The sequence below is a fragment of the Microtus pennsylvanicus genome, chromosome 8 (assembly GCF_037038515.1).
Source record: "Microtus pennsylvanicus isolate mMicPen1 chromosome 8, mMicPen1.hap1, whole genome shotgun sequence".
NCBI classification, from domain to species: Eukaryota; Metazoa; Chordata; class Mammalia; order Rodentia; family Cricetidae; genus Microtus; species Microtus pennsylvanicus.
Window position 1 is genome coordinate 63,922,692 of NC_134586.1, and position 26,808 is coordinate 63,949,499.

The window sequence follows — 26,808 nt, forward strand, 5'->3', positions numbered from 1 at the left end:
TGGTTGCAAACAGCAGAAAATCTGTTGGTCACAGGCTTAAAGAATATCTTCACCACTGTTCCTAGTGAGAAGCCTCGAGCTAAGCAGCACGGCTGGTATGGGGATCGATATGTCGAAAGGAATGATCGCGGGGCTGGGGGGCCTCTTCTTACAGACAGAAGAGTGCTGCTGGCTTCTGGGCCTTTTGTTTGCTTCCAAGGGAGGGGAACAAAGCATTGAAAAACACTTCCTCTTGTTGCCTTTTTGAACTCAGAGGTATGTACATGTGTGTGTTGTATGTATATGTTTATGTTCATGTGTGCACACATATGCATGTAGAGACCAAAGGTCAGCTGTTGGGTATCTTCCTCCATCACTCCTCACTTTTGAGACAAGATCTCTGAACCTGGGACTCACCAGTCTGCCTAGTCTGGCTGACCAATGAGCTTCTAGGTATCTACCTGTCTGGACCTCCCCAGAACAGGAGTTACAGGCACATACCACCTTGCTTGGTTTATTATGTGGGTCTTGGGGATCGAACTCAGGTCCTCCCAACCTTTTTCTTCTTACTCAGGACAAGAAACTTGATCTAGAGGTTTCCTGCCTCACCCCACCTGAAGTCCTAAGGTGGCCTGCACTCCCTGCAAAGGAGGCTGGGACACTGACAGCACCATGGGGGTGGGACGAGGAGAAGGGAGATGTAGATGACATTTGCATAACTAATTTACAGTGCTTGTCACAATCCATCCCTATTTACTACCCATCCTTTATAGCTTAACCTAAAACCATTCATTCAAATAATGTGTGTTTTCTATACACTTTGAGTGCTCATATTCTCTGCCACCTGTTCAAACAGTCAAAATTATGCACTGATCTGGAAAAAAAAATCATTGGGTTGATTCTGTGTTGAATCAATCTGAAATGCTCCCTACAGACTCACGGTCTGAACACCTGTCTTCCAGAAGGTGGTGCTATTGAGGGGGTAGGGTCTGGCTGTCTGGAGCAGTCTTTGAAGGTTGTAGACCTGTTCTGGTTACAGCTCCCCTCTGCTTCCTGCTTGTGTGGATGTGAGGAGCTTCCACATTGCTGTTCCTAACACACCAAACCGAAACCTCTCTGAAACCTGGAGTCAACATTTATCTTCTTCCTTCTTTGTTTTTATCTGGCGTTACTCTCACAGCAATGTAAAAAGTCACTAAATAAGCATTTGAGAACTACCAGTGGCTCCCTCTGGGAAAAGGACTCTCTGCTTGCGGGAAGGAATTCTTGAAGCGTACTAATTTGGATTTTTTGGGAACAGGGTATGTGTTTTGTAGTTTGGACAAACATTGAGGTCTAGGGTTGGGGCCTTGGCTCGAAGGTTAAAGCACTTACTTTGAAAACATGGCATGTAGAACTCAGATGCCTTGAAAACACACAAATGACTGTAATTTCAGCCCCAGAAGTTTGATTAAAACCCTAGTTTTGAACGAGAGACCCTGTTTCAATGTATAAGGTGGAAAAGGGGTGGAAGATGATTCCCAACACCAACCTCAGGCTTCCACATGCACATAGGTGAGTGCATCCACATGTGTGCCCATGAACATACATACATGCACACACATTCATAATTGCACCCCCACGTGTGCCCATGAACATACATACATTCACACACATTCATAATTGCACCCCCACATGTGTGCCCACAAACATACATACATGCACACACATTCATAATTGCACCCACATGTGTGCCCATGAACATACATACATGCACACACATGGATACCATACATATATATGAAAAATGGAAAATAAATAAACAAATATTGAGATCAACATTTACATAGTGTGAACGTTTAAGTATTAGGAAACCAGAATAATCTCCGCTTTAAAAGCAAATGGGTGATGAACACACCAGACTTTATTTGTCAATAACATGTTGAAAAACAATAGCCTACGAGTTACGATGATTTTTAAAGGCACACTTAAGGCTTGTTTATATTTCTTATTCAATAGTATCTGATTGCCAGCATTATTCATGTTGTTTATGGAAAAAGGGAGTCTGCAAAAAAATAAAACCTAATATGTTAATGCTAATTTTTTAAATCCTCTGCAATCCATATTTGCCCCCACCCCTCTACATGTTATTATTGTGATCTGAAATAGGCAGTTATATTAATCACAGGCTTGTGAAAGCTCTTACAAAAGGCACACCAAAGCTGAAAAAGCCACGCCGCTCTGCTTTGTTTATGTGCTAAATTCTATGTCTCCTCTTCAGAATGCTTCTCTCCCAGGATGCTCTATATTGTGGCAGGAAAAGGTGGCACCTGGAGTTAAGCTCCCTCCCCAGCTGAGGGGCAGCAGCGTCACAGAAACTCTGCTGAACTGCTCTTTGCTCTGTCACCAGTGAGGATGGCTTCTGAGGTGGCCCTGATGGGCAGCGTGTGTGGCCTGAGCCTAGGGTGCCTTGCCAAGCTTCCACCACTGTCCGCAAGAGGACGAGGTTCTCAGCCTCCTGTGCACACGCGGCTCCCCTTGGCTTTCTGAGCCAATAACTGATATAGGTATAAATTATTTGCATTGGTATGGATTTTAAGGTCAATTTTGTTACATGTATATGTATTTCTGATCTTGATTAAGGTATTGTGATTGTGCAGTTCATTTAAAAATGTAACATATATAGGTTGTTAATGGATAATCATCAATAATGGTCAAGCTTGTAGTCATGTTAGTTAGATTTTCTAGATGTGCATAGATATATTTCAGATAGGCATTCTTCATATCTTTCAAAGACTGCAGAATATGGCATTTAAATGTTTTAATAACTTAGGGCTTTTCATGACAATGAGACACGTCTGCTCCTGGCAGCACCAATCTACTTCAAGATGAAGATGGGCATCGAAGAGGCTCCTTATGGAGTTTGATAGCCATTTGGGCAAGAAACTGTTCTTGCCTGGACTGTTGCATAAACTGGACACAGAGAACCCACAGAGAGAGGACTGCTGAACTTGCCTAAAGGTGAGATGGTCTTTTGGGGTTCTTGATTCATGAGAGTCTCGAAGACATTCTGCAGGACACAGCAGAAAGTGACTGTCTTTAAAATTTCCTGCTTCATGGAAATATCTGCTGGACACTATGGGCCTGTAGGCCAAAGATGGATGCCCCAACCGTACAGAGGAACTTTGGGTGACTGTTCAGGCAGCGAGATGTCTCTGTCATTTCTAGAGTTTTGGATTTCTTGTTTACTTAGGTAATATTATATCCTTCTGGAGTCTGTAATGGAATTGAAGAATGGTTAGTTATAGTTATAGTTTTCCATTGTTATGATAAATGATAAGGTAGATATAAATATTGCTTGATAACTGTTTGCTATATGTGATTTTACTATGTTAAAATGGAAGCCTTCTTTTTTGTTTAAACAGAAAAGGGAAAATGATGTGGGAGTGATTTCTTTCTAATCTGTTGCTTTTGTTGGTTAATTAATAAAGAAACTGCCTAGACCCATTTGATAGGTCAACCCTTAGGTGGATGGGGTAAACAGAACAGAATGCTGGGAGAAAAAAGCTGAATTGGGCAGTCGCCATGATTCTCCCACTCCAGAGAGACGCAGGTTAAGATCTTTCCTGGTAAGCCAGCTCGTGGTGCTACACAGAATATTAGAAATGTGTTAGATGGGTTAGATCAATATGTAAGAGCTAGCCAATAAGAGGCTGGAACTAATGGGCCAGGCAGTGTTTAAAAGAATACAGTTTCTGTGTAATTATTTCGGGTATAAAGCCAGCCGTGTGGGCAGCCGGATGCCAGGAACATAGCCGGCCGCTTCTATTTCAACAAATAACTTACTGTGTTATTTTTTTTCTTCCCCCTCTGCTTCACTTGAAGACTCAGAAGCCCATGCTGGTGCACATCGTAAATAAATAAGAAAAGAAGAAAGCGATGTTATTTGAGAAATTATTGGGTGAAAAGCTTTTTACTGAAGTTCATTTATTTTACCTAACAGAATCAACTTCAGGAAGAGCTCATTTCACTTATTCATAGCCCCAGCAGCGAAATTTGAAAAGACATTAAAAAAAGGAATGTGTGTGCCACTTGTACTTCACTGCAAAGATGTCCAAGCATAAATAAAAAATTAATGAGCAGAGTTAGTAGTGTGCTCAAAAAACAAAGCCTAAGACCAAACAGCTCCTGTTATAGGAATGCTAAAACAATTGAAAAATAAAAAATTAGGTAACAGAAAGAAAGGAGGGGGAATAGATGCTGATAAAACAAATATAAATGAAATATCAGGATCTGTACACAGAAACACAGAAAACATGTAGTTGCAATAAGATAAATGTTTTAAAAGGAGGGCGAGCTGGAGAGACAGCTCAGAAGTTAAGAGCACAGACTGCTCTTCCAGAGGACCTGAGTTCTGATTCCAGCACCCACATGGGGCAGTTCACAACCACCTGTAACTACAACTCTAGGGGCTCTGATGCCCTCTTCTGGCCTCTATGAGCAACCGCACTCACATATATACACATACACACACATAACTAAAAATAACAAAAATAAATCCTTAAGCTTCAAGATCTTATGAAATCTCTTAGTAAACTGGGAATGAAATGATGTAATTTAAAAGTATCTACCAAAACCCAGCAGAGACAGGGATTTTAAGAGAGACATTATAGTAATAGATAAGAAAAAGGTGCTAACACAAGCCAGTTTTAATTAATATTTCTCTGAAAGAGCTAGTAAATAAAGATGTAAAGGACATAGCACATAAAAGCAAAATAAGAGATTGGTAACCATAAACAATATTGCAATCTCAGGGAGACCTGGGAAAAATCAGTGGTGCTCTAGCTGATGTGCATGACTTATAGACCTGTTAGGTGTTGTAGGACCAGTAGCTTTCTAATGGGCCAGCAATTAGAAAAAGTGGGAACATTGTTGCCCTGCATTAAACAGCCAAAACTATTAAATTTATATTTGAAATAGTCATCATTTATAAACATGATATAAATAATCTCTTATTTTTTAAAGATTCATTTTTTTCTTCTAAGTGTATAAGTGTTTGTCTACATGAATTTATGTGCACCACATATGTGCAGTACCCATGGAAGGCCAGAAGAGGGCAATGAGTGTGCAGGAACTGAAATTACTGGTAGTTATGAACTGACACATGGGTTCTGGGAACCAAATTCCCATCATCTGCAAGAGTAGCCAGAGCTTTTGACCTTTGTTTCATATCTCCAGACACTAAGTATATTTAACATTTTAAGGAAATCTACAGACTCTGTATGAAGAAACCTACACAGATGAGGTACCACATTTGCCCTTGAAAAGCCCCTGCTGTGCTAACAGTCTCCTTCTGAGGAAATGAGCCACTGAGTCAATTCACCGAGTCAAATGTGTTTCAGTGGAAATTCCACTTGGACTTTTCAGCAGGAATATTTTATTTTTTATTATTAAAATTAAAAAATAGTAAGCATGCAAAGAGATAGGTTTCACTGCACTATGACATTTTACGCATGCATATCACTAGTAGACTCCTCCATCTTTCCCTTTTGCTCTTCCCCCAGTAAGTTTCTCCTAACTTATGTTTGCCTTCTTTTTTTCCCTGAGACAGGGTTTCTTTTCTTTTCTTTTCTTTTCTTTTTTTAATTATTTTATGAAGTATCAGATTTCCATATGACTTTTTCATATATTGTTTATTTTAGATAACTCTTCACCTGGTTTCACATCAGAAGTCCACTATCTTTCTCTAACCCCTTAAATAATCCTTCCCCCCAGTTTTCATGGGCTGCCTTTTAGTTTCCCAGGTTCTATACAAACTTACTCCTACACCAGTGCACATATATACTAGTCAGAAGATAGGATCCTTATATGATAGAGGTCTTATGGAGTTCATCTTTCTGAGCCTGAAGTATTTGTAGCTTTGGAGCCTGTCCTGAAAGTCACTTTGTAGACCAGGCTGGCCTTGAACTCACAGAGATACATCTGCCTCTGCCTCTAGGACTGTTGGAATTAAAGGCATGTGCCACCATTGCCCAGCCTTGTCTGCTTTCTTGACATATATATTCCATTACTCTCCCTGCCATTTCCCCCTCTAGACCTTTTCTTCTCCCTCACAATCTCATCAGGCGTATTTCACATAATAAACCCAGAGTCTTTAGAAGGATGAATGCATGGCTCATGTGACTTTAGGATAGGTAAGCAGGCTATATGTTCTTTTCCACATATGGAAACAGATAGAGAAAATTAAATTGAAAGCAGAATACTGGTTATTAGGACCTGGGCAGAGTGCAGAGGGGAGGTGGAAAGAGTGTGGGTGAATATGATCAATGCATCGTGTATCCACACATGAAATCATCACAAGGAATTCCTTTAATATGCACAGTTAATATGCGTTAATAGAATAGTTTGCATAATTAAAAATATAGATCACCCAAAGATGAACAAAGTTTAGGGTAGGACAAAGGTAATATCTCACTCAAATCTGTATGGAAATAATCATTCAATAATTCTGTAGCATTTTAGAAAAGAGGTGATTTGAACTAAATTGCTGATGGGGAGAAAATTACCTTTGGAACCATAAAATAAAATTATTTATGCACATTTATTTATTTTTTGGTCAAGGAAGGTTTTTCTGAGCCTGACACAAAAGAAACAATTTTTTTAAAGGTCAATGTTGAATTACATAACAACTCTATTTAGAGTGACCATTAAAGAGGAAGTTTAAAATGGAATTGGAAACAACAAGACTATTTCCTTGCTATGAAAGTTAGAGGGTAGATCCTTAATCTAGAATGTGTTCCTTAAAAGGAAGATTTTTAAATCAGCTATGTAACTGAGGATAATAAAAATGATGAATTTATAAAAAGATACTTATTAATCAGAAGTGCATTTTCCATGTGCAGGTGACTGAATGTGTGTCGATACACCACATGTGTGTGGCTCCCATGGAGGCCGCATGAGGGTATTAGACCCCTGGAAATGGAGTCCACTGTCGAGTGGGGCCTGGGAACTGAACCTGGGCCCTCTGCAGGAGAACCCAGTGCTCTTAACAGTTGAACCATCTTTACAGCCCCTAAACAACATTTTTAATGTTTGCTATTGGGAAAAAAGTTGTAGACCATGTTACAAAAATAGGTAAAGTAACACTCCTGTGTGCTGTATATAAACAGTCCCCTTTATGCTGCTGCTCAGTTGTTTAGGTATTCCTAATGTTGTTGATTTGCCTTAGTGTTTAACATTCTGAACAGACTTTGAAGAGTAGCCATGTACACATGCAAGCTCAGTGAGAACATTGACAAATTATATATTGTGGCAAAGAACTAAGAACGTCATTAAATTTAAGGATAAAAAATTACTTAAATGGTGATATTTTCCAAACATCCAACATAATTTTGTGGAAAAAGTATTTATTGTGTGAAATATGTCTTAGGTTATTTTGTGTTGTGGTTCATCTTTCTTGCCAACTTGATTGCATTTGGAGTCACCTAGGAGACACACCCCTGGGAATGTGTGTGACAGTGTTTTCAGGGAGGCCTAACTGAAGCAGGATGACCCATATTCAATGAGGGTGGCAGTGCCCCACACTGAGGTACCACCAGACTGAACAAAAATGGAAAATGGAGGAAATGAGTTGAGTACCAGAGTTCATCTCTGTGTTCTGACTACAGACAAAATGTGACCACTGCCTCCTGCTCTTGTTGTCTGCCTGCCCTTCCTGGTCATGGTGAACTGTGCCTTCAAACTCTGAGACAAAGAAACCCTCCCTCCCTCCCCCTCTTCCACTCTCCCTCCCTCCCTCCCTCCCTCCCTCCCTCCTTTCCACTCTCCCTCCCTTCCTAGGTGCTCCTGCCAGGTATCTTGTCACATCGGTGAGAATAGTGAGTGATATATTCTGTGAATTAAAAAAATTAAGACTATATACTGAATGACTGCTATAGTTTGTATCCTGAATGTCCCCTGTATGTTAAAGATTTGGTCACCAGTCTGTGGTCTTACTGGAAGGTGGAGGAAGCTTTAAGAGTTGGGGGCTGAGTTGGAGAAGTGAGGTCACTGGGAGTGTGCATTGAAGGGCATGTTAGGACTGCACTCACCCCCACTTCCTTGAAGACCACAGACTTTTTCCACATTATATTCCTTCTGGGAGGTTCTGTGTCACCACAGGCTCAAGTAAAGGGGGGCATGTGACCATGAATTGACTGATGCCTCTGATGCCATGAGCCAAAACTAACCTTTTCTCTTATTAAGTCGGTTATCTCAAACATTTTGTTACAGTAATGGAAAACTGACTAAGACAAGGTCTCTAAATATGAAAATGATCGTATGCATAGAAAAATTGCTTTGGGGTGAAATCATTGCTAAGGATCAGTGGTGGCAGCATTTGAACTGTTAGACAAGATTTGATTGCTTTTGCTTCTCTGCATGCCATAGCTTTTGGTAAGTAGCCAATTCTTTTGAGTAAATCTGTAATATTTTATGGCTTAAAACAGGTACATCAAGAGAGACCAGGAAGAAATTTGAAGTTTTGCAGATGCTGTTAAAGACTAAGCTATTTTTTTTCTTAGAAAAAGTAGCTTATGTTCATACCTCAATAATGAACAGCCTCCCAGAATCTTTTCGGCATTCTTATGGGCTCATTTGCTTAATGAGAACTCTAGTAATTTGATTTTTTATATTGCTGTGTAAATGTTTTGTACATAACAGTCTTTGTTTTTTCACCTGCTCTATCTCTGTTTTTCACTCATTGACATTTATTGAATATGTTTGTTTTCACAATGCAAAGGAAGGGCTGGGAGAGAGAACAAGGAGTGTTCTATTTATGAAGGGGGCAAAAGAAGAAGAAGAAAGACACAGGCAAAGGGGGAGAAAGAGGAGAAGGGGAGAAGACAGACCCTGGCAGAAAGCCCAGCTCTTGGAAAACTGGCCTCACCCCAGGGTTTGTGAGCAGCATGCTCCAGAGCTAACTCTGGCTCTCCCAGTAGGACGGTGCCTCTCATCTTAATCCCAATCCACTGGATCATGGGGGCTGTGTGGAGCTGTAGTCCAAAGTGTCTGTCTGTCTGTCCCCCCCCCCACCTCTCTCTGCCTACTTTGCCTATTTCTGTATCTATCTCTTTAAGGTTTATTTATGTGAATGTGCATTTTCCTGCACACATGTGTGTGCACCACATGTGTGAAGTATCCAGTGAGGCCAGATGAGGGCACTGGATGAACTTCCATGTGCTGGTAACAGAACCCAAGTCCTCTGCAGGAGCAGTCAGTGCTCTTAACACTGAGGCATGTCTCCAGTCCCAAAGTCTCTTCTTAATGATGATAACATTCTTCCACGTTAGAAGCATGGCCACTTCTTTTTTGTTTTTTTAATTGATTTTATTGAGCTATACATTTTTCTCTGCTCCCCTACCTTCCTATCCTATCCTATCCCCTTCACTCCTCTCCTATGGTCCCTATGTTCCCAATTTACTCAGGAGATCTTGTCCTTTTCTACTTCCCATGTAGATTAGATCCATGTAAGTCTCTCTTAGGGTCCTCATTGTTGTCTAGGTTCTCTGTGATTGTGAATGGTAGGCTGATTTTCTTTGTTTTATGTCTAAAAGCCACTTATGAGTGAGTGCATATATTTGTCTTTCTGGGTCTGGGTTACCTCACTCAATATGATGTTTTCTAGATCCATCCATTTGCCTGCAGATCTCAAGATGTCATTATTTTTTCTGATGTGTAGTACTCCATTGTGTAAATGTACCAAAATTTCCTTATCCATTCTTCAGTCAAGGGGCATTTAGGTTGTTTTCAGGTTTTGGCTATGACAAACAAAGCTGCTATGAATACAGTTGAGCACATGTCCTGTGGCATGATTGAGCATCCTTTGGGTATATACCGAAAAGTGGTATTGCTGTGTCTTGAGGAAGGTTGTTTCCTAATTTTCTGAGAAATAGATATGGCCACTTCTTAATGATGATGACATTCTTCCAGGTTAGAAGCATGGCCAAGGTCATTATTGACTTACAAATATGGAAGAAGATGAAGAGACGGCAAGTTCAATCTCACTGGGGATCTAAACTCAGAGTTCCTTGGCACTCGGAGGAGACAACTCTGACAGAAATAGGAAGCCTTCTAGTAGCAAATTATTCTCAAAGTAACAGACCCTCAGCCTTCTCCTTGGTGCTGTACGTAGCACGGTTTCATTACAAAGCAGCTCCCAAGACTTCTGTGTTATCCAGAGTCTGTTCCTGTCTACACTGCATACTGCTCTAGTCGCTAGAACTAACTATCTGGATTCTCTACCTCCAATGATTCTCAGGGTGTGTTGGTTGGGATTCTCTAGAGATCAGAACCCATAGGATGAATACAGTATAAACAGAATTTATCAGGGATCTTATATTGGAATAGTAACAACAGCTGTCTCACACCTGAAAGGCTGAGAGCCAGTGGCTGCTCAGTCTTTGAAGTGGGTGCCTCAGCAGCCAGAATAGTAGCCCCATGTTGACTGTCTCACAATGGAGAGTCTGGTAACCCAGAAGTTGCTCAGTCCTTGATACTGAGTACTTCAGCAATCCCAACCAGGCACCAAGGACCTAAAAGTTTCCTGGGGAACCCTTGTTCCTTAGTCAGTGATTGAAACCTGGAAACGCAGGTTCTGATGTCAACTGTAGTAACAGCAACAGGGTAAGCTGACTCAGTGGCCAGAGGAGGTCAAACAATAAAACGCTGAATAACGTTGCTTCTGCCATGTTTCATCTGGGCCGCCTCTGGAAGTGCCATCCACATTTGGGGGTGAGATTTCCCACAACTATTAAGATGATCGGGTACAATTCTGTAGGTGAGGCTTCCTACTCATGTGACTAATTTGTGGCAAGTTGCCATTAAAACCAGCCATCATACCAGGCCACTGAAAAAACCAAAAATATTCTGAATCTTGGCCTTCTGACTTTCAGATCCTCACCATTCCATGTGGTAAGAGAAAAGCATTCTGGGAATAAATGTTAAAGGGTGGCTCCAGAGAGGATTAAGCCAGGGGCTTTGTGGTCATCTCATGGTACCTCTTTTAAGAGCTCAGGTCCACCACTGTACTAACTTGCTGCATTTCACACCACTTGAAGAGTTGGTGATGGTCAAGGACACATTCCTGCCTTGAAGTAGAGATGAGACCTTCCGAGTAGAAAAAGCGTCCCCATGAGCCCCACCTTGGTGTTCATATTGTGGTATCTCTTTGGATACCCCATTTCAGTTACTACAGTAACTAATTAGTCATGCTCAGGACTGCTTCTGTTTGGAATTCTAGATCCATCTGGATCCCTGTGAATATTTAAAAGAGTATTTAAGTAGGATTCCCTTTTGTTTAACTGGTTTCAGAATCAGACAAATGTTCTTATGAAAACATATTAATCAATCAAGAGGTCATTTCCCCAGAGTAAAATAAAATGAAGATATCATACAAGGTGGGTATTTAAGTTTGTGCTCCCAATCCCCTCCCATGCTACTGATGTACATATTAGGCTTTTAAATACGAGTGTCTCGGTTATATTTTATGATGGACAGAGCAGGGGAAGGCTACCGTGACTATTCTGTGGCCTCCTACATGAGCTCATGCAGCTATCGAGTGGCAAAGGAGGACACTTGGGTGCTGGAGTTGAACAAATATACATATTTATGTCTAAATATAGAAAATGTAAGGCAGTGAGGAGAAAGGGAAGGGGGAACCCCAACATCCCTAAAGTTACAAGAAGGGCTTCAACTTAATAATCTGATGAAAGAATGCCACATGATCGAGTCATTGATTCTGGGCAGTTTCCAGGTTCCAGAAAGGAAGTCTCTGTCATTGAAGGCTTTGTCTCAGGATGAAAGAGCCCTGCAAGGCTGCTACATCTGAGACACATGCCAAGAGTGTTTGTGATGACTTTACTTATTTGTGTGTGTATGTTCATGTTCATGTAAGTGTTCATGCAAGTGTGTTTGTGGGTGTAGGTGTGTGTGCTTTGAGGCGAGAGGACAACCTTGGCTGTTGTTCTTCAGGTGCTCCCTACCTTGACGGGGTCTCTCTCTTGTCTGGAGATGGACAAGTAGCCTACCATGACTGGCTAGGAAGCCCTAGGGATTCACCCAACGCTGCCTCCCCAGTGCTGGGACGGCAAGAGCCCAACAGTGTCTAGGATTTTCTTTATTTTGGAGATTATGCTATAGCTTCCATGATTCCGTTCTGGTTGAAATAGATACATACACACACATGAAATATATAGGGAGAAATACATATTGTAATCAGTATATATGTGTATATACATATAGGCACATGTACATATATATACATATACACTGTGTGTTAGTTATAGTTATTCTTGGTTTTCAACTTGACTACATCTTGAACTAACAAAAATCCCAGTGACTATATACACCTATGTGGGGATTTTTCTTAATTAAATTATTTAAAGTGGAAGGCCCACCCTAAATCTGGGTCTTTTGAGGTAGAAAGAGCCACCTTAAATTTGGGCCACACCTTCTGCTGGCAGCCCATCTAAAGGTCACGGAAGAAGGAAGTTTTAGCTCGTTGACTGCTTCCCCTTGCTCTTGCTGGCAAGTCCATTCCGTCACTGGCATTAGAACCCACTTCTTCAGGACTCTGGTGTACACTGAAGATCAGCTGAGACATCCAGCCTTGTGGACTGAACAACCACTGGATTCTTGGACTTTACATTGGTAGACAGCCATTGTTAGACTAGCTGGAGAGCCTGTTCGCATATATAAAGGGGTCGTATACATATACATGTATATAAAGAGAATATACATTCTTTTTATACATATATATGTTTATATGTAAGTATGCATGCCTGCATGTATGTATGTTAATGCTATCAGTTCTAGCCATGACACACCTTGCAGTAACTCTGAACTCTGTTGACAAAAAACGCATCACCAGATGCAGCCCCTCAACTTGGAACTCCACACTGGGGAACCAGAAGCATGCCATTAGTGACAACAGAGAAGGACTTGGTCCCTATAAGATAAAATAAGAGAAGGAGGAAGGGAAAGAAGAGGAAGGCATGTAAACCTGGGATGAGTAGGCTGAGGTTTTACAGGACCCCATCCATTTTTGTAAGTTAGATGATAAAATGTAAAAAACTGGCAAAGAGTAAAATTTGAAGGTATCCAAGGGAATAGAGGACATGGTTTCTAGGAACTTCGAAATAATTCCAGTGGGAAAGTGTAGGTGAGTCTTATGAGTACTGAGTAAGCAGACCTCTGTTGGGACTGGGGCTCAGATCTGGGGTACATCTCGGCAAGACCTCCATGTGGAATCCTCAGATTCAGACCTCTGGCTCAGTCCCTGATTTTAGGACCCCAGAGGGCGCCTACGGAGGATGACTTGGGAAGCTGGAAGGCATTAAATAGGAAACAAAGGGGCTGTGGATGTGGTTCCGTCAGTAAAGGGCTTGCTGGACAAATGCAATGACCTCAGTTAAGATGCCCACATACAAAACTGGGCATGGCGGCATAACTGAAATCTCAGTCCAGGGGTGTGGCTCTCTGGAACTCATTGGCAAGCCAATCTTGCTGAATTTCTGAGATCCAGGTCCAAGGTGAGAGACACTGTCTTAAAAAGATTAGATAGGCTACAGCTGAAGAAGGCATAGCTAGTGTCTACGGGTGCACAGGTGCACACAAAAGCACACACGCACATACGCGCACACAAAACAGACAGCAAAGAAATAGCAATGTTGTGTAAGTAACATGTGCTTAGGGAAGTGAGGTTTGTGGCGGTCGGAAGTTGCTCTGTGCATGATTTTCTTTGAATTTGTAGAAAAGAGAACCTAACATCAGAGATTTTACTTATGAGATTTGTAATTTTAATTGCCATGTTCAGGAGGATTAACAAATGTATTTTGTATTTGATATTTAGATTCACGCTTGCTGAATTTGTAAGTTGAATTCCTAAGCTTTTAGAGAATGCTATCTTGGGGGAGTTTTAAGGTATTTAGCTTGGAAGACCTAAACTAAGTCCTGAGAGGAATTTTGTCCCAAATACTTATAAATCCTCCTGTTAGGAGTCTGATGGTTTTAAGAAAAACCAGATGTATTAAATTTGTGATTATAGTTTGAGATGTTTAGGAAGAACTTAATTAGTCAAGCTTATAAGTGGTGCTTAGATTTTAAAGATTGCGTTTTGATTTGCTAAATTCAAAAGAGCTGCCACTATCTGAGGATATGTAAAAATCCCTTGATGAGCTTGGAAAAGATGTTGAGATGCTTGGGGTGGGGTCCTGCCTCGCATTTAAGAGCTCATTGAGCTTTAGTCAAAGGTCAAGAGAAAGGGATGCTTAATGTTAACACACAAACTGCCCTAGGGGAGGATGTGCTCAGGCCAAAGAACACTGCAGTGCTGATTTGGATGTCAATGAAAACTCCTCACAGAGGCAAGCATCCATACAAGGAACAAAATGCACTGCCCTTGAGAAGGTGGTGCTGGGGGACATTAGGCATCGGCAGGAGGTACGTCCCACCTGCAGCCTCCAGACTTTTCCCATCCATTGATAGCTGTGACTGTGGGCCCAACACAGAACCGTAAACTTACTTCAAACCTTAGGATTTTTTTTTTTTTGAAAAAGCTCTATTTGGCGGTTCTTAAACATGAATCCGGAAGATGACAATGTCATTTTACAGTGTCGGAAGGTTGAACACGCTAGGTTAATACAGGGTAGGGAGGAAAGCTTTTAGTCTCTCTGCAGCGCGAGCTGTAATTATGTAAATGACGGACTTCTAGTGTGTACCTCCCCACGGGTGGCAGTGGTGCTGAAGCGCATTTAGCCAGAGATAGGCGGCTCAATCAGGCTGACCTCAAACTGTAATCTCATCGAGGAAAGACGCTTCGCCTTGGTGTTATCATACCTGGTGTGCACGGAAGCCAAGGGGAGGCTGAGACAGAAATGGGGGTGTCTAATGGATACAGGATAAGTCAGGGTTTATTAGAGATCAGGATCCCCATTACCACTAATGCGTTCTTACCAGGTGTCAGTCAATGATCCGAAACATTTTTCATACCTTTCGCTCTCTGTTTGCGACAATACCCTAGGAGGTTTAGATTTTTTAAAGATTCTTTTAATCATTTTTTATTTCTCTGTGTGGACATGTCTGTGTATGAGTTTGTGTGTGAGTACCATAGCCATGGAGGTCAGAAGAGCATGTCAGATTCCCTGGAGCTGGAATTACAGATGGTTGTGAGTCGCTGGTTGCTGGGAACTGAGCTCTGGTCCTCTGGAAGAGCAGCAAGTGCTCTTAACTGCTAAGCCATCATCTCTCCAGCCTGGGCTTAGTTTTATTGAATGCATTTTGTCAGACAATAAAGTTCAGCTACATTGAGTGTCTTGATGATGTCTGCATAGCTAGAACATGGTAGAACCCGTGCTGGAACCTGTTGTCTGGGCCTTTCACCCTGATCTCAGCTGCCTCTTCTAAAAGTGTGGGTTCTGAGAATCAAACCTGGTCCTGATGCTTGCAAGACCAACCTTAGCAACCAAGCCAACTCCCCATCATCGATACAGTTCTTTAAGCAGTTCATGTGTTACAGGAAACTTATACCAAAGCTGAGATCTTGATGTCACAATTGAAGTCCTCTCCATTCTCTGAGGTCCCTCCTCAGAGACTCTCCTGCTATCTCTCCCACTGAAGTACAATTGCAGCCTTTCCTATGGGGCATGAGAGGGTCATGCACTCTGTCTCCTAACCCAGAGTGTACATAGGCCATTGTGTGCTGGAATTTTCCTGTGAGTGAGTGCTAGGCATTTAGGTGACATGGCAAAACCACATCGCCAGCCCTGGACTAGGCACTTAGCTGCCATGGACAGGTCTTAGAGGACTAGATGAAAGGTAGTTTCTGTGGGTATTGACTCAAAAGGATGAGAAAAGAAGAACTGGAGGAAATACCACTGGTTTGATAATAGACTAGCAATGATAATTATCCATGCAATCCCACTATGCCTGGAGAGATTGGCAATGTGGTGGTAATGATCAACACATCTTCCAACTACAGATCTACCCCTGGGGTAACAGTGTATATTAGGGCCACCATGGGATAACGAAGACCCCATAGGGATTGCCAAGTGGTATGAGAAAGAGATAGGTGTGAATTAGAACTTGTAGGTATTTTAGAATGGAGAGCTTTAATGAAGAGTGTTCTCTGCTGTCCGACAACTCTACGTAACAGACACTTAGTGATGTTTTTCTTTTGTTTCAACATAGAATGTTTTACATATGGTTTAGGATGTGTGACTCATACACAGAAATCAGTTTTCCGATCTTCCAATGTATACCAGGGAGGCACACTCAGTTGGTCTCTAGTGAACACAGTATAATGAATTCCTACTTTGTGCCAGGTGCTGTGCAGGTGCTGGAAACAGGAACAACGTAGAGCAACCTTGTTTTCATGGAGCTTGTGGTCTAGTGGGCAGGGAGGAGTGGTAGAAACTAGCACCTCATAGACAGTTACATTGCTATTGGATAAGAATAGGTAATGATATCTCTTGCTTTCTTCTTCTTTTTTTTTTTTATTTTCGAGACAGGGTTTTTCCGTAGCTTTTGGTTCCTGTCCTGGAACTAGCTCTTATAGACCAGGCTGGCCTCAAACTCACAGAGATCTGCCTGCCTCTGCCTCCTGAGTGCTGGAATTAAAGGCGTGCACCACCGCCACCTGGCTTAATGACATCTCATTTAGACCAACAGGACAGAGTCAGCTTCTAAGTAGAAGTGTTCTGAGCTAAGGATTTGAGTCCTACAACACATGGTGTTGGACAGAGTCATGCTGACAGGATGGATGCTTCATTCTGATCATCTTCTAAGCATCCCATCAACAAATGAGAATAACAAAAATGGAAAGATGAAAAACTCATGGGCAGTGAGTGAACTAAGGATCAGGAAGACCTGGAGGGATATACTGGAAAGGCTGACTTAGAGAAAAGACAGTAGACCAGTTGAAGTTACACACCGGGGAAGGTTTTATAATGATGTGACAACCAAGTGGAGCCAATTAACAAACAGTGACAAACAGAAGAAAAGACTTAAGATGTGTTTGAAGCTCTGGTGCTGCCCTGTCTAAGAGGCTGTGAGGTTGAATTTGTTTGGAGGTAGAAAGTTGTGAAGGGCCATCTGAAGCATCTAAGGCACCCAGTATTTGGAGAAAGAAGCTTTACAGTCCCTACTTTCAATGGCAGCTTTCCTTAGCCATCATCCAACAGCCACCATGAGCATTCATGTGTGGGCACGTGCCATGTGTAGGCACACAGGAGCAATGTCCATGGTCTTCAGGCTCTGAGACGATGGAGAGCTGATGGACCATGGTAAAAGGTGTTGCATCTAATTGCCTTAGCGAGGTAGGCAAGGAATCCTACTGGCAGCACGAAGGTTGGATGAGACAATGAATTGGAGAGCGTACAGAAACAAGACATCATTATTAATTTTGTTAACATGAAATCTGCCTAATTTCCAAGTAACAGATATTAATAAATCGTTATGAGCATTTCCAATCTAGCATCCTTGAACTTAATTAAAATACAAGGCTACATGTTCTTTTCTCCGCAGCCCACTCATCTGCTCCCTTTCCCTCCTCCTTCCCCCTTCTTCTCTTGGAACCAGCAAACTTTTCCTACATTCCCAATGGAAGTCTTTGTTTTTAACTCCCCCACCCCCATCTCCGGTGCAGCATTGGTTGCACCGGATTCTCTATTTGCATCTCTGTGGATCCCTGAAGACTGGGTGAATGTGGGCAAAGACACCAAGGTCATAGTGCCTCAACATCTGGAGGCCAAAGCTGAGTTTAGTGCTCCAGTGTCTGGTACAGCGGGTAGATAACTGAGAAGGCGCTCGTTCGTTCCTCATGCTGCCGCCCTGTCCACTGTTGTCGGTAGATGTTGTCTCTCCTCAGGTCACTCTAACTTCAACGTCTTAAGTTCTCTATGTCTCTGACACGAATGAACACAATCCAACTCAGGTCTCTTTGCTAACCTTTGTCCTGACATCTCGTCTACCTCTCTGTTCTCCTTCATGTGCCTTGTAGGACATTCCTGTGACTCTCAAGCCTTTCTCAGGAGACACATCCAAGCAGAAGAGGGGATTTCTACTTCTATGCAACCAAACGTTTGCCATCTCCATGTGCAGAAAAACCCCCATCTGTGATTTGATCCCTGACTTGTTTTCTAGCCCATGTCTCAACTTGCTTATCAGGCACTTCCAGCTAATCAATGTGCCTTCACTTCAAACCCAAAGTGGACTGGACTCATTTGCCTGTTGCTGACCCTTCCAGTTACCCACTCCACATTTATATTCGAATATAAATCTATTCATTCATTTAATTTGTCATCCTCCAACAAATATGTTTGAGCTCAATGCCTTTGTCATGCGATTCCTCCTACCTAGTATCCCACCTTTGTAAATGTGTACATATATTCACTAATAACCCCTTTCCGAGACGGTGTCGCCACTGTATGCAGTCTTCCCTGATTATCATCTCTGCTGACCATGCACTTTCCCCTCCTCCCTCTTGTAAAATTCACCCCTGTAACCTTCATGAGCCACATTGCCCAGTGTTAATATCATAGTTGCCTCTAAGACAGATTTACTCGCCCAATGGAGAGCACAAATTCTTCAAGAGAAGATAAAAATGCCTGACTTAGGATGGACCACCTTGACCTGGTTTCAACAGTCTTTCCACTTAACGTCTAAGTCCAAAGGATTTCCTCCCTTGTGATCCTCCTTAGCACTTTCCAAACCAATAGTAGCAGTAGCAGCATCTGTCTTACACTCCTACTGTACGCTTTTGCGTTGAGAAAAGCACTCTCTCTTCCCCAGTGTGACTTACATTTCTGCCAGCTAAGAAACAGTCAGCAGCCCAAAGTACCATCACAACACTAGAAATTCCCAGAAGTTGGGAGAACAGGTGACAGAGTGTAACATGTAATGGGGACTGCTTCCGGAAGGAGGTAAGCATCAAACCTTTTTTTTTTTTCTTAATAGCAGGGTTTCTCTGTGTAGCCTTGGCCATCCTGGAACTTGTTCTGTAGAACAGGCTGGCCTCTGCCTCCTGAGTGCTGGGATTAAAGCCCATGTGTCATCACTGCCCAGCAGCACTGAACCTTTTACGAGAAAGTCCTGAGGCCTCAGTGCCTTAATGTAACAAACTCAGAGTCGACTCACAACCACGGGACATCACAGGTTCCTGATTTGCAAAGATTGGGCCATGGTGGTGGGAGTCTAGGTCCACATGGTCTGCTAGGTCTCATGAGTATCCTGGTCCATCTGACTGCAAAAGATCCTGGAGTCTGAGACCTACCTCTAGGCAGAGAGACAAAGGACTGACCAGACTGCTTTGACAAGGACAATAGCCTCTGGGTCTAGCCAATAAGGCCTGGAAGCTAGGTGTGGCCTGGACACAGCGGGAGGGATGCCGTTACTGTGCACGGCTTTGTTTTAGGTTCTTCTACTAGGTATCCAGAGAGTCCATTCACCTTTTTCCTTTAGTCTCCAGCTTTTGCCCCTGGGACAACTCTGTTTCTTATCTTCTGTTGTCTAGAGGTAATCCCATTCAGCCCTTTAGTTTTACTCAAAACACAACAGTCCAGAACAGTCTGAACAGAAAGCAGTGCTTACCTCTAATCTCACTGAAATCACTGCAGACTCTTCCAGGGAGAGAAACCACTGCCCCTCGCAGTCTCCTGCTGCTGTGAGCCTGGTTTGCCTCCCTGTTAGCCTAAGACACTGGGGTCCAGCTGCCGGCTCACTCCTTGGAGTCCACTGAGAAGATGCTCATCATCCCCAGCCCCTGTAAGCTGAGCCCCACCTCTCAGCGGCCCCCACTTTGGAAAATCAGGAAGCAGCACACAAGCATACCTGTACCTTTTGTAGCTAACAAGATATGTACATTTTAAGTGCGACACAGGAAAAACTCCTTGAAGCTTAGCTGGAGAAAGAGCTGAACTCACTTAGCTTTGCTGGCCTCAGAAACCTAACCACTGCCTTCATAAAATGGGTGTTTGGTGCTGAAGAGAGGGCTCAGCGGTTAAGAGCACTCCTTGCTCTTCTCGAGAGGACCTGGGTTTAGTTCTCAGCACCCACTCGGTAGCTCACAACCATGTGTTATTTCAGTTTCAGGGGATCCTATTCCCTCTTTTGAGCCCCTCGGCACCAGGTACTCATGTGACACACAAACATACACACAGGCAAAAATTCATGTGTATAAAACAAAACCAGATAAATCTTTCTAAAAATGCTACTTCTTCTAGAGGAGAGGAATCTTGAATTAACGCTGCAGTCTGCAACTGAAAGTTTATTTCTCTTCATATATTTTAGTCCTAAAAAGAAATTTGTCAAATTTTAAAAAGATAGCTTAACCAAACCACTTCAAGGAGTTTGTTCTCGGAAAAGAGAGATGTTTTCCGAGATTTATGTCTAGGGGTCTGCAAGGTGTTTCGTCTGGTGGAGGCTCTTGTTTATCAAGTCTGAGTTTTATCTCTGGGGCCCATGTGATAGAAGGAGAGAACCAGACCTCTGCAGGTTGTCCCCTGGCCTCCACATACACGCCAGGGCATACAAACACCCCCTACAATAAGTAAGGACAAAACATTTATGTGTAAAATATTACATTTCAAAGCTACTTATCATAGTGAAGACGGTTGTAGTCACATATGAAATGCATCTTCTAAGTACTGTTTTTCTATGGTCCTGGGATTGAACCTGGATTCTATGTGTGCTGGATAAGTGTTTTACCACTGAGCGACATGCTAGGCATCTTAGTTTTAAAAATATTTTATGATGTGGAATATATCCATGCTATAATATCAGACAACAACAGTATGAAAAGCCTTGGAAAAGAAAATGAAGAAAACCAAAAAGTCAGCTATTGACGGGTTTTGTTATGATCTAAAATTTGTCATCATACTAAATGGGAGGTGCACATCACAGACACAAAAGTAGCCACAAGCCAACATGGCGGGGTTTTTAGCTGACTAATTCTCAGTAGCGAGCTCTTAAGGTTCTACTTATATTTTCTTCACACTCTTGCATATCTTCCCAAATATTCTTCTAGGGGTGTTTTAATTATCAATTTGTGTGTCTGTTCAACCAACATGTAGCAAAGCTCCCAAACCTTCTCTTTTGTGCTATTGAGATTCAAACGAACCAGCTAGAACAATGTACTCTCTGTTCTGTCCAGAGTTTATCATCCTTTAAAATAAAAAGGAGCAACTTTTTATCTCATGGTTCATTTGACCCTGTAATTGTGCTTCTGGGAACCTTTTCTAGTTTAGAAAATATAAAGCAAAATTATGGTATGGAAATGTTCATGAGAGCATTAGTATGATGACAAAATACATAAGATTGCTTACCTACATGACAGTGGAAAATGGAAATAACACAATCAGTACTATGAAGACATTAAGTATATTTCTGAAGATAATAAATTTTTATTGTTTGACAGCTTCATGCATTTATAAAGTGAATTTTAGTCTCGTTTACCCCCATTGTCCTCTCTCATCTCCCTTCCTTTCCGAGGAACCTTCTTCTCAGTTCTAAGTCTACTCTCATGTCTTCTTTTCCTATGTGACCTACTAAGTTCAATTAGAATCTCCTGCCCGGAGAGGATAAGTTGTTAGTTTCCCATCACTATCAATGGGAAACGTAGGCTACAGAAACACAGAACGTGGCCTCCATGAATGTGGCCTCCGTGCGGTAGTTAATGCTCATAAACGAGAGTTTCAAATGTTAACAGGTGGTCTTTGGGATGGTGAGGTAAAAGTTTGAATATTTTTTCTGTTTATGCTCTTTCTATTTTCAAAATCTTCTGCAATAAATAAAGTTTAATTTTATGGTCAGAAAAAAAACATGCTGTCATTTTCAAAGATTTGGTTCAGAGGTTGTCTGTTAATAATTCAAAGGACACTAAAATATTTAGCATCTTTTGTAAGCATTTCTCATAACTGCATATCCATGTTGGTGGGAGGAGTGAGCACTCCCTCAGAGACAGCTTACTACCCCTTTCTTTCCACAGTGTTCTTGGGGGAGAATGAACCGGCATGCATGCAAAAGAAGCCTTCATCAGTGGCCTGAGGGAATGAACTCCCAGAATGCTGCTGAAGCTGAGCATGAACAGGAATGTGTCCTTGGGGGACACGAGTGGGCCACGAACCTGGGCCCTAACTCTCATTTGAAGTGTAACCTGGAGCATGTCCCTGTTAGCACCCCTGAGCCACATCTGCACAGAGCGCACACCTGGCCTTTCTTGTGCTCTGACGTCTGAGATCCTCTGAGCCACTGGGCAGGTGTCCCACTGTGCTAAGGTCCTGGCGTGATTTGTAAAGACAGACACCAATGGGCCTGGAACCCGGCTCCCCGCAACAATCCATTGTGAAGACCCTAACTCCAAGTCCCTGCTTTAATCTCCTAAATCCCCTAGAAAAGGCAGGTTGTGGAATGCATTCCTGTGCAAATCAGAGGGAGAGCCCAGCTGCCAAGCACTTGGGCTCACACCAACTGGCAGGTGTCCCTGAAGCTCAGGCAAGTCCCCACTGCAGTGAAAACACACACACACACACACACACACACACACACACACACACACACACACACAATCAACTCAGTTCTAATTCACAGAACAATGAGAGATCATGCATGTATGGACCAGGAACGCTATGTTTCACTGTACTAATATATCTAGCTACGCACCATGCTGGGGCTTATTTTTCGGTTTAAGGAAGCTTCTATGAGTTAAATGGATATGCCAGCACAGAAATGTGTATAGGCACACCTCACTCCAGCAGAGTCAGTGTCTGAAAGCTGGCACCCACCGTCCAAAGGACACGCTTGTAAAATAGTTTCTTTCACTAGCCCTTTGAACAATTGGTTTACATCCCACGTTTAAAACACACACCGACTCACACAACATGTTTTCTCTAGGACACACCATGACGAGTCCTAAACAACATCTGGGTGCCATTGCCAAGACGAGAGCCACGAGTTTCTTGGTTTCTAAAAGTATTCACTTGCCACAGACACCAAACTACAAATCACGCACACACGCACGGTCTTCATATGAAAGAGGGCTATAATTTGGGATATTCTTCCTTAATGTTGTTAACCTAATACTTTCCTCGGGTGTCTCACATTCATTTATCTCAACAGTAATGGCAAAACAATCCACCTTCAGGTCCCTGTGGCAGTTGTTAAACACACTTTTACATCTCAGGAAACACGGAGTAGCCTTCTTCATATAAACCATGCATGAAAGACCTGGGACACCCAGGGGAAAGTCAATACCAATACATCTGTGCTGTAGTCACCAATTTTCCCTCATGACACCTGGCGAGCCATTCATTCCAGAGCGCCAACCCCTGTGTTTGTAAGAGCCCAACCTCTGCAATTTCAACAGGCTTCTGAAACCATAATCTGAGGGTTGGAGGAGACTAGTTTTCAATTATTTCTAACAAGTACATTTCTCTGTGAATGCACAGGCTAAAAAACATTGACCTTTCACAGAAAAAGAAATTGAGAGTCCTCCTGGGCAAGCTTGGATCCCTGCCTGGGGAAGCCCTGGAAAGGAACCTGCTTCTCCATCCTGAGTAGGAGGCTCCTAGCAGCACCAGGAGGCTAAATAAGAACCTGAAGGGTTTCAAGATTGTGGTCAAATGGTTTTCACTCTCCTTTAACACTGGAGAGTCGAAGTGGGAATGGAAAGTTCCTGAATTTTCAGGAAAAGGTGAGAAAAAAAAGCAAGGAGTTTGCTGAGATATACTTAAAATACAAAGCCACAATAGGGTGTAACACAGAGTGACGGATCTAGAGGAGTTCAGGGAGCCCTGGGCAGGGCCTAGGTCTCTGGCCAAACCCTTGACATTCCATGCCCAGGCACTAAAGTAAAAGGAGAGAGGAGAGGCAGAATGTATGGGAAAGAGTAAGACAGGAGTTACACTGATGGGGGGGGGGGCGGTGCAGAAAGGGATGCTAAGTAAAGGAAACGGAATTATTGAATTGAAAGGAAGAGAGGCTAGAGAGGAGTGGGAGAAAAAGGTGAGAAAGAAAGATGGGCTCTTAAGATCACAGGGACCCACAGGCAGCAGAGCCCCGGGGCAGGGATGCACAGGCTGGCTCTCAGGCCACAGGGCTTCCAGTCCCAGACCTCCTTAGCCGAGTCGCAGTACTCTGGAGCTTTCTCAGTATGACAGACTCACCTGTCGAAGGCCACAGCAGTCATGGAGTAGATACTGGCGAAGACCGCAGCAATGGGAAAGAAGTTGTGGAACTTGCAGTAGAAGAGACCGTAGTACCACTCATTGTGAACCGCGTAGGTGAAGTTCACCACTGTATTGAAAGCAGCCATGGAGGCCTCAGCAAAGGCCAGGTTCACCAGGAAATAATTGGTCACTGTCCTCATTCTCTTGTGAGCCAAGATGATCCACATCACCACCACATTGCCCACCACGGAGGTCACCACGATGACCGTGTAGGCAACTGCCCAAAGGACAATTTGCCAGGCAGGCTGCACGAACTGGTTGGACTCAGAAGTGTTGGTGGAGATGTTGGGGAAGAAGTCTGAGTCCACGGGAAGGACGTTATCCATTTTGGGGCAAAGCAGCAAAGTCCTGGGCAGAACTCAGTCCTTGTTAGCAGGAGGCTTGCTCACAGGAGCAGCGCTTTTCCTGTGTATGATCTTTGCGTGGTCCTGGTTCTCTCCGAATTCCTCCACTTTCACGCTAGGCTCTTGTTTGCGGTACAGCGCTTGTATTCCTCACAGTTCTAGACCGCAAGATAACCCCGCCTTTCTGCACCTGCTGCTGCTAGCAACTCCCACTAACATGTGCGCGGCGGGAAAGGCAAAGCTGGGTGCTGCGTGAGGGCTTGAGGGGGGAGGAGGGCCGCTCTCAGCTCTGCTCGCAAAAGTTGTGATCCTCTGGCCGGATTCTGGAGTCCGCATCCAGCTGGTGAGCTCCCCTTTGCTTTGCTTCCTTGAAGCCTTCTCCTCTGCTGCCGCCCGCAGCTTTTCGGTCTTGGCGCGGGTCCTTCTGGGCTCAGGAGTTAGCAGAACCTTGGCAGGCTGCGCACTAGGCTTTTATAACCCGCTGCAGAGACGTCACTGGGAAGGGGTTGTACCTGGGCTGCGTACTCCCTGGTCCCGGAGCGCAGCGCAGCAGCTGCGCCAGCTGTTGGCAGCTGTGTCACTCCACCACCGCAACCACCACGCCTTCTGCTGCTCGTGACCTGCCGTGGGCGTTCTGCAGGCCAGACGAACTCCGCGAGGGGGCGACAAGGTGGCCTGGGAGAAGACCCAGATAGAGTCCTCAGCTGGAATCACGGTTGTACCAGGGATGCTAGCTGAAAAGATAGGTTTTTGGAAACAGCTGAAGTGGAGGACAGCTAACTCTGTCCCTGGTGCCCCAAAGTTAACCGCCCTGGTGCCCCGCGACAAGCTCTACAAAGACGCTAGACTGTCTCGGTGGGAGTCGGGCGAGTGTGGGGTTGGAGAGCCGCCCTGCTGCGCCCCAGGTGCTACCACGGAGTGACAGGTGACCACACCCTGCTTCAGAAGTCCGGACGATAACTTTCCTTATGTTAAGGAAACCACCAGATACCTTGCTCTGTTCCCTAGTGGACTAATTTCTTTTCCAGCTCCACAGTCCCGAAAGCAGTGTTGGGCTCTAAGCATTTGGGATACCTTCCCCAGTCACTTTTGGTGACTTGGTCCTTCCCTAGGAGCAGCTAGTCTGTGCTTTCCAATGGAGCCCTGCGACTACCCTTTCAGCTGCAGACACTGGGGACTATGCGCAGCTCTCCGTGAAGCTTGGTGAGTGCAAGAGCCCGGCAGAAGCCCAGTGGCCAGTCGCCCGGACTGACAATTCTGGGCTCTTGGCCAGCACCCTTTGCGGAATAGCATGCCCTCGCCAATCTCGCAGCCTCTTTCTCTGCTTCTGTCCGGCTTCTGAGGCTAGGTAGAACCGGATAGGCATGAGAAGGGTCTTCATCAGGTCCCCCTTCCCAGTTTTGCACCCGTCCTGAATGGCAAGTTTCTGCCTGCCTTTTCTCCTCATTCTGCCTGGCATCCAAGGTGGTTTCAACGGGCCAAGCTGGTGACTGGACAGGGAGCAGATGGGGAAGCATCCAGGGCAACATCAGCTCTTTTGAAGAAGCCTAGATGGGTCGAGCTCAGGAGTGTGTTCCTGGCAGCTCGCCCTTGGCAAGGCTCCAGGGGAACCTAGCTTTCCCTCAGCGGGTCCCCTCCAGCACTGCGGTTCTAGGATCTGCGAGATGCCTGCGGGGGTGGGGAGCACCGGTCGGTTGCTATGGGTTGCGTCCCTCCTGGCACCGGGAGAGACGCCTTTACGCACTAGTCTAGCAAAACCGCACGCTGTGTCGCACATGAGGTGCTTTGAAGCTATGTAATTTATTGCCCTGGCTTCAGGCAGGCTAATATCGCTTCCTCTGGTGCGGGGAGGAAGGGGTCTACCAAACTCTGGTTTTGTTGGAGGATGAGATTTCAGCACTTATGGGAATCGAGCTTCCGGTTCGCAGGTGCCTCCCAGGCATCCCTGAAATCCCAAAGCCCCACAGAGCAAACTCTTGGGATACCTTTCAGAGAACAGCTCTGCACTGCTCCCGGATTGAGAGGAGTTGTCTTCTGCACCTCACTGCTGAGAGGGAGTGGGGGTTGGGGGGGGGGATACAGGAGAAGGATGAGGGGAGAGGAGCAATGACGGGTGAACAAAGCAAGCCCTTACAGTCCAGTGAAGAAAAGAGGCAATGGTTATGCAAAATAGGCATTGTTCAGGGCCCCAGGGACGAAGCCTGAGGATGAACTAGGACTAGTAGAGGCTGAGATGAGACAGAGAAGAA

The 26,808-nt window shown here is 43.9% G+C and overlaps 1 protein-coding gene across 1 annotated transcript in view; it reads right to left on the bottom strand.

The window, feature by feature from the left end:
• Tacr1 (tachykinin receptor 1) overlaps window positions 1–26,013 on the bottom strand; it is a 169,946-nt gene extending 143,933 nt beyond the window's left edge. Inside the window, exon 1 of the mRNA XM_075983785.1 lies at window positions 24,153–26,013. Within this exon, the coding sequence (XP_075839900.1) occupies window positions 24,153–24,541 (389 nt within the window). The 5' untranslated portion in view covers window positions 24,542–26,013. The remainder of the gene's footprint in view (window positions 1–24,152) is intronic.
• Between the last annotated feature and the right edge of the window lie 795 nt (window positions 26,014–26,808).